The sequence below is a fragment of the Macaca thibetana genome, chromosome 1 (assembly GCF_024542745.1).
Source record: "Macaca thibetana thibetana isolate TM-01 chromosome 1, ASM2454274v1, whole genome shotgun sequence".
NCBI classification, from domain to species: domain Eukaryota; kingdom Metazoa; phylum Chordata; class Mammalia; order Primates; family Cercopithecidae; genus Macaca; species Macaca thibetana.
In genome coordinates, this window is record NC_065578.1 from 204,621,737 (window position 1) to 204,635,607 (window position 13,871).

General features: G+C 39.9%; 1 protein-coding gene across 2 annotated transcripts in view; it reads right to left on the bottom strand.

Moving 5' to 3' along the window:
* The window catches only part of PCNX2 (pecanex 2), a 309,611-nt gene that overhangs the window by 150,785 nt on the left and 144,955 nt on the right, over nt 1–13,871 (bottom strand). For both annotated transcript variants that reach the window (XM_050769598.1, XM_050769591.1), the window contains exon 20: nt 4,443–4,584. In XM_050769598.1, the coding sequence (XP_050625555.1) occupies nt 4,443–4,584 (142 nt within the window). The remainder of the gene's footprint in view (nt 1–4,442; nt 4,585–13,871) is intronic.

Genomic DNA, 13,871 nt, shown 5'->3' on the forward strand with positions numbered 1-13,871 from the left:
AGAACTGATGGTGCATTACGCACTTCACAGGCACAAAAAGTCAATCTAGGGGGCCCCGTTATTGTCTGTATCTCACAGGGGTATAAACTGAGCATCAAGGAATTTGAGAAACTTGTCTAAGGTCGCAAAGGGGCAGAACATAAACAGAAATTCAGTCCTGAGTGACTCTCAAGCACATTGTCTGCCATTACAACAGACGTTTTCTTTCCATCACATGCTTTTCAAAGTCCCTCATGTTCTTCAGCAAGGGCACAGAGCTCCTTCTGAGCTTGTCTGAATTCACTACTGCAGTGATGATGGACATTTCCCAGAAAGCCTCGTGCCAAATGAGAAAACAGGCAACATGCTGCTCCTGCTAGAGTCAGCTCAGTGTATGCCTCTTCACGAGGAAAGAATCCAACTGGAACAGTGACATAACAACAGATAGGAAATTCCGAATAGAGAAAATAATCCAGTATCTTCATAAAGCCTTTTCTATTTCTACATATTAACTTCTAATGTTTCTCAGAATATTTGTCATCCTAGTGAACATAAGGTTTCTGCTCTCCCTTTTTGTTGTTTAAAATTATATCATCAATGTTTTCTTCTCCCATGGAATGGGCCTTTTCAGTTAAGGAGCTCAGCAAAACAGTTAGGTGAAGAAATACCCTTCTAAGATTTTGCTTTGAGGACTGAAGTCCTGAGTGCTCTTGCCTAAGGGGTTAGATTGTTATTATCTACCCACGTAGGGAGTATGTGTCATGTGTACAGTTCTCCAGATGATAAGGTCAACAATGAACAATCCATCTTGAGATTGGAGGACAAATGATCACATCACAAAGTAGCCCCAGAGAGCAGGCAAGTGCCTTCTTGAAGGGCCTGGCTTTCTGAAGAAAGGCACTGCACATTTTCACCAGATTCCCTCCAATTCTAATGTGCTAGAATATTTGGCAACTGCAAGACAGAGGTGGGAAAATTTCTAGAAGATGGTTGCACTTGTAAGACAGAGGCTTTCTTTCCCTGGCTCAGTATAGAAAACTGGGGCCATGCCTCCATTTCCCTAAACCTAGAAGAATCTTGGACTCAGGACCCTTAGCAGCATTATGAATATCTTATCTCAGAATGAGGTTATTTAAGAAGTACAAAATTGTCATTTTTGTCATAAAAAAATGTTGGAAATTCCATATGCCTCAATCTGCTGTTTTTTGTGCCTTCAGACCTAGGACTGCATCTGTTTCCACCTTGCTCCAGCATGTGTGAGGTGAGGTTTGCCCAAGGCCTTGTACGGCAGGCTTGGATTTGGCATCTGAGAAAAACTAGCAATTGATTCCAATGCATACTTCAGATGGGGAAGTTTGTCTTTAGCCTCAACCCAGAGCCCTCAGTGTTCCTGCAGCAAGGCTGAACACTGCTCCATAACTGGCCTTCCTTTTCCAGTGCGCAACTAATGCTCAGGATGAAAATACAGTAGGAAAAAATGACTTCAGGTCCATTTGCCTTTGACAACAGCCCAAGGTACAAAAACCCCTGTGGGATAGCCAAAGCCCTGTGGAGAAACCCCAGTGATAACGTATCTGAAGACTTAGGGATATTTTGGTTTCCAGGGGAGACTGCTGATTTTCTGGGTGATTCGGGCAAAATCCAGATGAGAAGCAAATCTAACTTTCTGTTTCTGTGACCAACGTTCCATGACCTGCATCCATTTGATATTTAGTAGGGACGACTGGTTCAAGCTGAGGGAGATTTTAAGGACTCATGTGCATGACTTTGATAACATTGCAATAGGAACGGCTACCATTAATGGCTCATAGATCATTGTATACAGCAGGTCCTCAAATAACGTTGCTTCATTCAATGTTGTTTCAGTATAACATCGATGGGAAAAAAAAATGGATTCCTGGCCAGGACCCCACTGTCAGTGTGGAGTTTGTACATCGTCCTCATGTCTATGTGGGTTTTTCTCCGAGTTCTCCGGTTTCCTCACACATCCCAAAGGTGTGCACAGTAGGTGCTCTGATGTGCTGACGTGGACCAGTGTGAGTGTGAGTGTGGGTGCGAGTGTGTTCTGCGATGGGAGACGTCCTGTCCAGCATGGGTTCCCACTGGGCACCCTGAGCTGCCAGGACAGGCTCCAGCCACTGGATACGCTGAATTGGAATATTTGGATAAATAACTATCTTACTTGTTTGTATTAATCTTTCCTAAATGTATGTATTATTCACATTTATTTCCATGTTTAACATTAGAAGTGTTTTGGTATTTATTTAGAAGTTTGGTGATGTTTTTGTGACCAGAAATAGGCTATGGAACTTAACTCTTGTTTCTATCAATTAGCCTATAGTAAAATTTGTTTTATTTGGTTTTGTATTGGTTTTGATTAAAGTCACAGTTTTCAAGAACGTATCCAGGATGTTACGTGAAGATACACCACACTTAGCTGAAGGTTTTAGAAAGGCTGAAGTAACAATTGGTGAGCAATGCCCTGGAACAGATGGAGAGAATCCTCTTAGATTCTCTAAGAAACAGAAACACCTAACAAACACCTAACAAGATACCCCAGTTCACCAACTCATTAATTTACCAAACCCCTACTTGGTTGTTCATGCATTCATCCTTCTAACATTTACTAGTGGTTTGCCATTGAATAGCTGAATAAGAAACAGTGCCTGCTGTTGAAAAGCTCACTCTGTGACTATTTAGTACAATGGTTCTCAAAAATCACAGGGAGGGGCTAGGCTTCTCTAGTTTAGAAAAGGTCTCAAGGTGATACTGATACAGGGTTTCCTGCTATCCTGTTTGAGAACAGTTGGTCTAGTAGGGTGCCTGAAACCTCAAAAAACGTTTTGTTTTTACTTCTACAGACGCATCAGGAATAGAAAGGGATTTCCAGTTCTGGGTTCTGAGTGAAACAATTGCTGATGTTATCATCTGGGCGTTGAGGATATTCAGAGCTATATAGGTAAGGTGCACCTTTCTGGCTTTAGTGTCTAGGAAAAAATTACAGGGGATGGAGAATAATATTACTTCCAAATGGACCCTCCCTGAACTGTTTATTTGACTCTGCTGGAGTCTTAGCCCTTGCATCTGCCTTCTCTAACAACTTGGCTTCAACCCCACAGGCTTAGCTCAAGGTCCTTGTCCTGAAGTCGAATAGAGAAAACTTGAAATCCTTTAGCTGGATTTTCCAGAGTGGCACTGATACCTTCTTTGCTACTCTGGCTTTGAATGTGTGTCCCCATTCGAGAAACTGAGGCTCTGCCTTGTTCTCGGGGGGAGTCACAGGGTCAACTAGGACTGTACCACACTGGGAATTCCTGCCCTAGAGAAGCTCACGATGTTCTAATTCTGACCATCTCCTAGATCGGGTCTCACCTAAACTGTATAAGGGGTCTTAAGTCCAGCTATCTGCTTTCTTAAATCCAGTGAGAGTAATTCTCATCCCTGAATTTGAAGTCTAGAATTTTAAGTATCAAAGGACATAGAATTCTTGCCCTGATCTAACAGAAACAGGTCTGGACTAGAAGGAAGGCAGAGTCCAATCAGGACAGGTTATGGGATCATTTCATTTAGTGTCTGCTTTGTGTGACTATGAATCTACTCAAAGTCCAACAGAGTATTAAAATGCCTTTTATCTTAGCCTGCTCAATCTTTGAAGAATATTAATTAATTTGTCCTCATGACATCCTGAAAGGAAGAGCAGGTTTGAATTAGTATGTTTGGGATTATGCATTAGGGTTGACTTGGATATATAGTGTTTAAGCAACGTGACTAATGAGCAAATCTGGGAAAGAATCTCTTTTATATCCTTCTACTCTAACAACTTCTTTGACCAGCAACTTTCACCTTTCATCAGAATGACAAATCTACAGACTATCAAGGAGATTTCCATGTTGTAAATTAAGAATTAATTTTAACATATGAAACCAGTGACTTGACTGTACATTGTTAATGCTTTGAAAGACATGGGCATCTGGACAGTATGAAGTCTCTGTGCCAGTGTTTAAATTACGAGGCTTCTCTTGATAAAGAGACAGCAGTGACAGTGATTAATTTCCCCCTCCCACAAGCACAAAATGATAGAGTATTTGCTAAATGAAATGACACGAGGCAGTTCATAAAGCTCTAAGCATGATGTTAAGAACTCCAGGAATCCTGGACTCACACTGTGCTTCCGTCTTCTTCTTAAGGCTCACTGACTAAGCTTCTGCAGGATGATTTTCAAATCTACTGACATTTATTCACAACATCATTTCAAGCAGATCTAACTTCATTTGCACCCCAGTCACTCTACAATAACTGTCTAGCTCCAGTGGGTTTTGGGTAAAAGACCACCATGGCTTATTTTTACATGGCCAATAACAGTCGGTAAAGGTTGGCTTCTTCTGCAAACTGTTTACAGAAAATTCACTCAATATTGAAAATGTGACCCAAATCATTATGAGGATAAACCATTAACCACTTACTGGGTACCAAGTCTCCGGTGATTGCTTATTAAAAATGCATCAATAGTGAGGGCATTCAAAATTAGCGCTGGGTACAAGATGTATTTTTCAAAACACTGAAGCCAAACATAGAGTCTTTCAAACCACATTAAATGGGCGACATCTGAAAGAAATATAAAAACCACTTAGAACAACCACCGATCAAAGTATTTTTCTTTAAGTAGAGGTAATAATAACTAATATCCCCCCTTTAATTCAAAAGCTGCTAATTAAGAACTCATGATACTAGACATGATATACCATACCATTTTTTTTCCAGGCAGCAACTGTTAGCTTTACTTCTACACAGTTCATAAATAATAATATCCATATAGTAATATAGGCCAGCATCCCAATTTTTCAAGTCAATTGATTTCTTCATACATAATTTACTGAGACCAATGAATGGGCTGTCACATAGCATCAAGTCATCTTAGAGTAGTAAGGGTGGAAGGTGAAGGATGAAGAGTTGGAAAAAATCCCATATGTCTATCTCCTTTTAAGCTAGGGTTCACTTCTGTGGCTGAAGCTAGTTTCTGGGCTTTCTTCTCTTTTTAATCTTTAAACCACAAACAACTGAAGCTAGTTTCTGGGCTTTCTTCTCTTTTTAATCTTTAAACCACAAACAAATCTCTGGGCAATGTATGCAAATAAAACACAGCTGACTCCCAAACCCCAGCCACTATGAATCTATTACCTTCTTCTGAGTGCTTACAACAAAGGAAGTACCATAAAGATTGAAGTCTATTCCCATTAAGGGCTAAGGTTTTAAGTTAGACCAACCTGGATTTGCATTCACTCTCTACCAACCACTAGTGAATGACCTTGAATTATTAGCTTCATCTTTTTGAGCCTTAGTTTTCTGTGTCCTGACCATCCTCTGAGTCTGCTGAGGGGGAGGAGGTCCCTTCTGCCTCCTACTCCTCATGGCAGGAGATGGGGTAATGAGGAATGCATGCTTGCCCATCTGGGAACCCGTGCTTTTCTCTCTGGGGAGGAGGAGCAGCTGGTCTGAGTGGTCAGAGCACAAACTTGCTTAGGTCACATTCAAGGGTGGGGAAATGCTTCATCCCTGCCTCTCGGATCTGGAACGAGAGCCAGGACTCTTCTCTGCTTCCCACCTTGAGGACGGCGCAGCAGGTTCAGGCCCAGGGCCCTCAAGTAGGCCCCTCTCATTCCCTGCCCCCTCCTCTCTGTCTGTCAGTAACTGGGAGGCTGCAGTGGGCCCCCATCCACCAGCAAATGAACCATCTCTGCTGTGGGCTTCATGCTCTCCACAGCAAGCCTCAAAGCCTAAATCTGCAAGGTGGAAGGCAACTCCATTACACTTCTGGAATCACATTCTTCAACAATTTATAGTGAAAAAACAAACAAACAAACAAAAAACTATACCCTACGATGACCTAGAGTTAAAAAGAGTTATGTAGTTTTTACATTGGGTTGCACAAGAACAACTCACAAAAGAGAAAAAGTTCAAGCTGGCAAAACAGCCTGTTCCTTCCGGTTCTCTTATCCAGGATTAGCAGACAAATTGTTTCCGGTCAGCTTCACTGGGGCTCTACATGACGGATCGCAGGAAGTACCATAGACACACACACACAAATAGAAACTATTTTACTTTCTACTAGATATGGCTCATATTTCTGTGTAAGAATATATCATCTTTGTAACTCAAAAACATAACTACTTTCATTTGATTAAAAATATTAAGACAGACCGGGCGCGGTGGCTCACGCCTGTAATCCCAATGCTTTGGGAGGCCAAGGTGGACAGATCAATTGAGGTCAGAAGTTCGAGACCGGCCTGGACAACATGGTGAAATCCCGACTCTACTAAAAATACAAAAGTTAGCCAGGCATGGTGGCACGTGCCTGTAATCCCAGCTATTCTGGAGGCTGAGGCAGGAGATTCACTTGGACCCAGGAGGCAGAAGTTGCAGTGAGCCGAGATTGCGCTGCTACACTCCAGCCTGGGTGGCAGAGCGAGACTCCATCTCAGAAAAAAGAACATATATATATGTGTGTGTGTATGTGTGTGCGCGCACGCATATGTGTGTGTGTGTGTGTGTGTGTATATATGAAGAGAGATTTGTCATTCAGAAATCTTACTTGAAAAGAATTCATTCGAATGGGCTAGGAATGGTGAGAATAGATAGAGTGAAAGTCCTTCAAGATATTGGAAATAAAGTATTATGAGAATAAACACTCCAACAATCAGCTTAATAAATAGAAGAGACAATGAGAAATCATCCAGATAAAAATAAAAAGAAATTTTAGTGCCAGATGAAACAGGGAGGAAGAGTGGGAGGAGAATCAAGTTCAAAGAGCAAGGATGTTGTGTAGGAATTCAATGTTGAATATTCTTAATGGACAGAGTATAATTTTTTCTGGAGTGGATCTGGAAGTGTGTTATTTCACAATGAATGTTTTATACACAATAAAGCCTAGGTATATTAGACATTTTACATATAGATTAAAGGATTTTAATCTGTTGTGAAAGTATATGAAAATTTAAAAAAATCTTCAAGACCCCTCCCAGCAAATGACTTTGACCTCTACTTTCTAGAGAAAATAAAGTCTATGAGGTATAAATTCCCTCCAACTACGAATTCATTTCTACTCATATCCACTTCTGGCTCCTCCTGAAGCCAAGCTCCACCAATGTCCTGCATCCTATGCTCCTGCCTTCTTGGTTCAGTAGCCACTCCCTGCCTTATCACTAGCTCTTTCCCAAGGCAAATTACAAGATCCCAGTCTTCTCTGTGTGGAAAACTCACCTTCCACCCTGAACCTCCTTCTAAAGCTCACTTTGGCCTTTTCTGTACTTCTCAGCTTCTTGGAAAGCTTGTCAATATCTGATGTTCCCACTTCTGTGTCTCCCACTTACTGGGAACACCTCTGCCCCTGGGTATTTGCGGCTACCTTTCCCCTGACCTGCATGTGGCAGGGCCTCCTGTGACCTCCAGATGGTCAAATAACTGATACTTCTCAGTCTCTCTTACTGGACTTTCCTGAGGCATAAAACATCATTAAATCCTTTCGTCTTTTGAAAACTCGCTCTGCCCTTAGCTTCCCCATCCCACCATCCCTGACTTTTGCTCAAACCTTTTGCCCTACTCTTCTCCCATTTCCTCTGTCATCTCCTCTTCCCCTATCCCTGGTCATCGGCTTTCCTTCTCCCCATTATTTTTCTTATCCTCTTGAGCTAATGTCTTCAACACCCGTAATTTTAATTATTACTTCCATGCTGATGACACTCAAATCTGTAACTCACTATCGCATCTTTCTCCTGGACTTCAGATCTAAATAATCAACTGAATAGCTTCATCTGATGTCCCAAAGGAACTTTCAAATACAACATGTCAAAACCAGAACGATGTCGACCTGTACACAACTTCTCTTCCTCATACATTCTTGCATTCTCTTAGCCATGCAGACAATGACCCAGAGTCATCCTAAACCAGCTCTTCTCACTTCTCATAGCTGTACGTTGAAATCACTTCAGTGCAAAGCTGAAAAACACTGTCCTAAATGGTGATTCTCAAACATCAACATGTAAATAAGTCCCTTGTTAAGATGCAGAGTCTGATGCAGTAGGTCTAGAATGGAGCCGGACATTCTACATTTCTAATAAACTTCTAGGTGATGTGAATACTCCTGAACCTCAGGGAATACTTTGAGGAACAGCAGAGCCAGCAGTACCAGCATCCCCTAGGAATGTGTTACAAATGCAAATTCTCAGATTCAATCCTAGACCCACTGAGTCCGAAATTCTGTGGATTGGGCCCTGGGCAAGGAATCTGTGTTTTGACAAGTCCTACAAATGATTCTGATACATGCTCAAGTTTGAGAACCATTTTCTGGAAAGTCTTCCTCTATACATGGAGATTAAAGGACTGAAGGACTGTGTTGATTCCATGTGCTTACTCTGCATATCTATTCCTTCTTTTCTGTCTTCCATGCTCTTAATCACTTTTGTCTAAAAAATTATAATTATCTTTTATGCAGATAAACTGTTTCCTAACCCAGCCAGATGTGTACACTGTATTCCAATCCTTCTTATCTGTCTACTTGAGGACTTGTCTCTTGCAATGATCCCCCATTCTCCTGCATTACTTGGGTTTTTTTCTCTTTAGCGAATCATTCTCATCAGAAAAAAAAAAATTGCTATAATATCTTCCATTAAAAATATGCCCCAAGTCTAGGCAATATAAGGAGACCATGTTTCTAAAGAAAGTTTAAAAATAAGCTGGGTGTCGTGGTGCTTGCTTGTAGTCCCAGTTACTCGGGAGGCTGAAGTGGCAGGATTGCTTGAGCCCAGGAGGTTGAGGCTGCAATAAGCCGTGATTATACCACTGCACCCCAGCCTGGACAACAGAGCATAGACCTTGTCTCAAAAACATTAGGAAAAATACCCTCTTTTGGTCCTATATTTTCTTTCAGATGCTGGTTATTTTCCAGGTAGTACCTGGAAAATATTTTCATTTTTTAAAAATGTAGCTACACTCATTTTCTCAACAACATTATCTTTCTTTTCTTTTTAAGTTTACTCCAGTCAGGTTCTCATCAAAACCTAGTTATAGAGTACATAATTAGGTGTAGAACTGATAGGTTATCAGGTGCACATATAGCAAGCTTCAGTAGATAATGACAAAGAATTGTCCAAAGGTATTGTGCCAATTTACACTCCTGCAGATGGTACAAGAGAGCTCCTTTTTGTTCCACATCTTTGCCAAAATATTTTCTCTCTTCTTCATTTTTGCCATGCTGGTGCGTGTAGAGTGGTATCATATTATGGTTTGATTTTACATTTCTTTAATGACTTATGTAGACAAGTATGTTTTTACATGTTTACTGGCCATTTGGATGCACACTTTTGTGAAGTAGTTCTTCATTCTGTTGCTTGGTTCTTTTTCCTATTGGATTATATGTCTTTTCCTTATTGTACTTTTCTGATTACAAAATAAAAAAATGTAACTATAACATATTAAATGACATTTCCTATTTTAATCTCTCATAAAGTACAATCAGTTACAGCTAAGTTTCTTTCTGTACAAAATTACTTGTTCTGATTTCTCAATTTATAAAAGATCAACAGTGTCAGATTAAGGCCATCACATCAAATGCAATTCAGCCTGCTTATAAAAATACATTTACAGAGTTCTATCAACATTTGTCACCAATTCAGAGAGACATGACAACCTTAGCTAGATTCCTGCCAAAAAAAATGTAAATGAAGAGAAATATAAGCCATCTCTTCTCAGTGCTATTAGAAAAACATATGAATTAAAGGAAACATTTGAGTGGCTGGGTCATCACTGTAGAACAGCCTGGGCACCATTTGGATGGGGGAGTAAGAACTAGATTTTCAAAAGCTTGTCACATTTACTTTTAGAAAATGACATTTTCCAGTGAGTGGAGATAGATTGATTTGAGTGGAGGGACATAATCCCATTACAGTCTACAAGGATTTACCACAGGTCATGGTAACAAAAGTAGGTTTTTCATAAGAATTTCAGTTTACTCATCTCAGAAACATATAAAGCAATGAATTTCAAATAAAAGAGACAGCACTGATAAGCTCTGAATTCACTATCCATGTCTTTCCAAATACTTGAGAGTGAAATACTTATTCAGTGAGATTCTAGCCATCTGAACTACGGGGGTGGTGTGTGTGTGAGCATGTGAAACTATGGTCGACCCTTGAACAATGGGGATGTTAGAGATACCAACGCTTGCATAGTCAAAAGTGCAAATTTAACTTTGAGTCCCCAAAAACTTAACTACCAGTAGTCTAAGGTTGATCAGAAGTCTCACTGGTAACATAAACAGATGATTAACACATATTCAATCTGTTATATGTATTATATACTGTATTCTTACAATAAAGTATGCTAGAGAAAAGAAAACGTTATTAAGAAACTCATAAGAGAAAATCTATTTCCCGTTCATGAAGTGGAAGTGGATCACCATAAAGGTCTTCATCCTCACCATCTTCTCCTTGAGTAGGCTGAGGAGGAGGAGGAGGAAGAGGAGGGGTTAGTCCTGCTGGCCCAGGGGTGGCAGAGGTGAAAAGGTGGAGGAAGCAGAAGGGAAGGCAAGAGAGGCAGGAGCACTAGGTATAACTTACTGAAAAAAAAAATCTATTTGTTAAGAGGACCACACAGTTCAGACTCATTCGTGTTGTTCAAGGTCAACTGTGTATCATAGACACAACTTTAAGGCAAGTGATTAAAACATTTAATCTTTAGGAAGACTTGGACTGTAAGTACCATTCTGCTATCTGACATTAGAACAGTATTTTGTTGGCAGGTCCTGCATTCTATATGGCCACAATAACACATATGGAGATGGGCTGAGGCCAGGGATCTTTACGAGGTGATAATTGAGTCTCTACTTAGAAGCAAAGCAGCTATAAAGGAGCTCTACATTGGACTTTCGAAGGGAAAAAAATCTTTTAGGGAACTGGACACCAGTTAATTCATAAGTTACAAGACCTTTACTATTATTTTTATAGGAACAGGAGAGTCACAAAAAAAGACTGAGTTAGAAACCAGGTTGAATTGCTAATTCAGCTCTAGTTTACTGCCCACGGTACTTCAAAGGAATGAAAGTGACAGCTGCTGACATCTAAATGTCATATAAAAATTACCACATGCTTTCCATGGATTAATTCTGCATCTCTAGATAAGAGGACAGCATATGTGTTTGCACTATGAACATACACCGGCAAGCAGAAATGAAAAAAACATTTCAGGTAAAGATTCATCCCAAGGCATGGTTTTCCTGGTGAGTGTTGAGTACAACATCTAGCCAAAGCAGAGATGAGAAAAGGTGAGGAAACAAGTTAAAATAAATATCAAGAAATGACAGAGTAGAGAACAAATCCCAGAGATCACCAAGCCCCAACTTTTTACTTCAGGTTCCGTTAATGCGGCATATTGACAGGATGTTAATTTCACTTTTTTTTCTTTTCTTTCTCTTCTTTTCTTTTTTTTTGAGATAGAGTCTCACTCTGTTGCCCAGGCTGGAGTGCAGTGGCAGGATCTTGGCTCACTGCAACCTCTGTATCCCAAGTAGCTGGGATTACAAGAGTGTGCCACTACGCCAGGCTAATTTTTTGTATTTTTAGTAGAGATGGTGTTTCACCATGTTGGCCAGGCTGGCCTTGAACTCCTGACCTCAAGTGATCCACCCACCTCAGCCTCCCAAAGTGCTGGGATTACAGGTGTGAGCCACCATGCCCGGCCTTAATTTCACTTTAATTCCTACTTATCTTAGAATCCTCCTACCAATCTCAGCAATTTATTCTAATGACACACTTCAATCTCTAGATGAGGAAAACATTTAACAGATAAATGGAACTCATACTGAATGTTTATAGCTGGAAGTAAAAAGGGACACAGTGAAAGATGAATCATAATGTAAGAAGAAGCTAAAACAAAAGTGTAAGTCCAGAATTCTGATTCCTCAAAGATTAAACTTACTCCTTTCATATACAACAACCATGAAAAGCTAGAAAAAGGAGAGACTGCGCATGCAGCAGCATGGTAAATGTGCTCCCTGCATCCCCAGATTGTGTCAGGGTTCACACAAAATAAAGTTAAAAAGAAAATCTTTGCAATGATATTTTGTAACTGCCTTTCTGTAATGTCCCAAATACGCAAAGAGACCAAAAAAAAAAAAATCCTTTAGCATGATAATTTCTCTTTTCTCTGGAATATTAGGCTCTTGAGAAAAAGAATGAAAACTAATTATACCATTTACAAGTTTATGTGTAACTCATTACAATTAAAAGCTTTAAATTTTCTTAAAGGGTTTTCGGGGTTGTGTTTTGTTTAGACTCTTTATGCTACTAAAGTAAGTTCGTCTCCATAATTAAAAGTTAGTAAAAATCCTCAGGATGTTTTCAGCTTTAGAAAGACAATCTTCACCAATTCAAACCTTGAATTAGGATTTAAGTTGCAAGGATACAGGGCTTCCTGCTGTATATGGGCCAGATGCATTTCAATGGGGGTGCGGCTTGAATCAACTATCCCTGGTGTCACCCCTGAGGCATCTAAGGCAGAGAGACTCTGCAAAGTGAAATGAACACATCTGTGCTGTTACCATCCCTTTATTATAGACAATTGCTTTTTTCTGTAAGCTTTTCTCACTCTCATCTGTCTTCCTGGGTCAAATCTCAGCTGTCGTCAAGTTCTTAGCACTAACATGTACACATGTTGTTTATTCTCTAGAAATAGGCTTCACTTACAAAACCAGTAGCACGAATGGAGGGTAAAGGAAGTCACATCATCCTTGCTGCTCAAAGCCCTTGATCTCTGTTTAGGATGAACCCATGGTCCATCATTTTTTCTTTTTTAAGTAAGCAAATTCAGGGCTGCCCATGGCCCAGTCCCATGCCCGCAATCCTCTTCCGCCACTTATCCTTAGACCTTAATTTATATATTTTTATATATGTATATAAATATATAGATGTATATATAAATATATATGTATATAAATATATACATATATATATTTTTTTAACTCCATTTCCTTTACTTAGTTGCAGTGCTATTCTGGTTTCTTTCTTCTTTCTTCATTTTTAAAAACATTTTAAATCTTTAATACATCTGCAAATTCATTTGATACAAAGTCTAACTCCAATTTTTTTAATGTTCATTTCCCCAAAACCATTGATTTTTTTTGTTAGTTCGGTGGGAATAAAAATGTATCCTTCACATTTCCTCAAAAAGCGGGAGAAACTTGGCAGAATCAGTGTGGAATGTGCCTTCTCTTCTTGACAGAAAGGTCCTCAATTAACACAAAAGCATAATAATAATATTTAAAACTGAAAAAGCAAATGGAACCACTTGTACATTTTTTACATGAAAAAGGTCAGACCAGCATTTTTACATGAAGAGGGCTAGGAGAGAATTCCAAATGCTCTCACTATGGCCACAGGGTAGACAGAGCCTCTCGACAGAACAACCGTCTTGCCAAGAGCAAGGACAACGTGCTTACTTTTGCATCCTCAACGCCCAGAACAGTGTCTAGGACATAGCAGGTGCCCAATAAATGTCCAATTCAGAAGAAATCCTCCCTCAAGGAAAGTGTAATTTGTATGTTATTTAAATTACAAGGTTACTTAAAAACACCAATTCTATTTTCTCTATGGCATATCCATATATTATCCTATCATAGAGAGTTATGAAGGTTAAGCTCCTTCTGATAAGATTCCAACAGACCTACTTTAGGGAGACTGAGTCAGGGCTCACCACAGTGGCCACATCAACTGCAGCTGAGAACTAACATCATTCTTCAGAATGGTCTCTTTAGCCCTTCCCATGTTTGTTGTGCTAATAACCCAAAGCCACTGTGGGACCATCGTGCGTGTATTGCATGCTGCACATTAAAACTTCCTGATTTT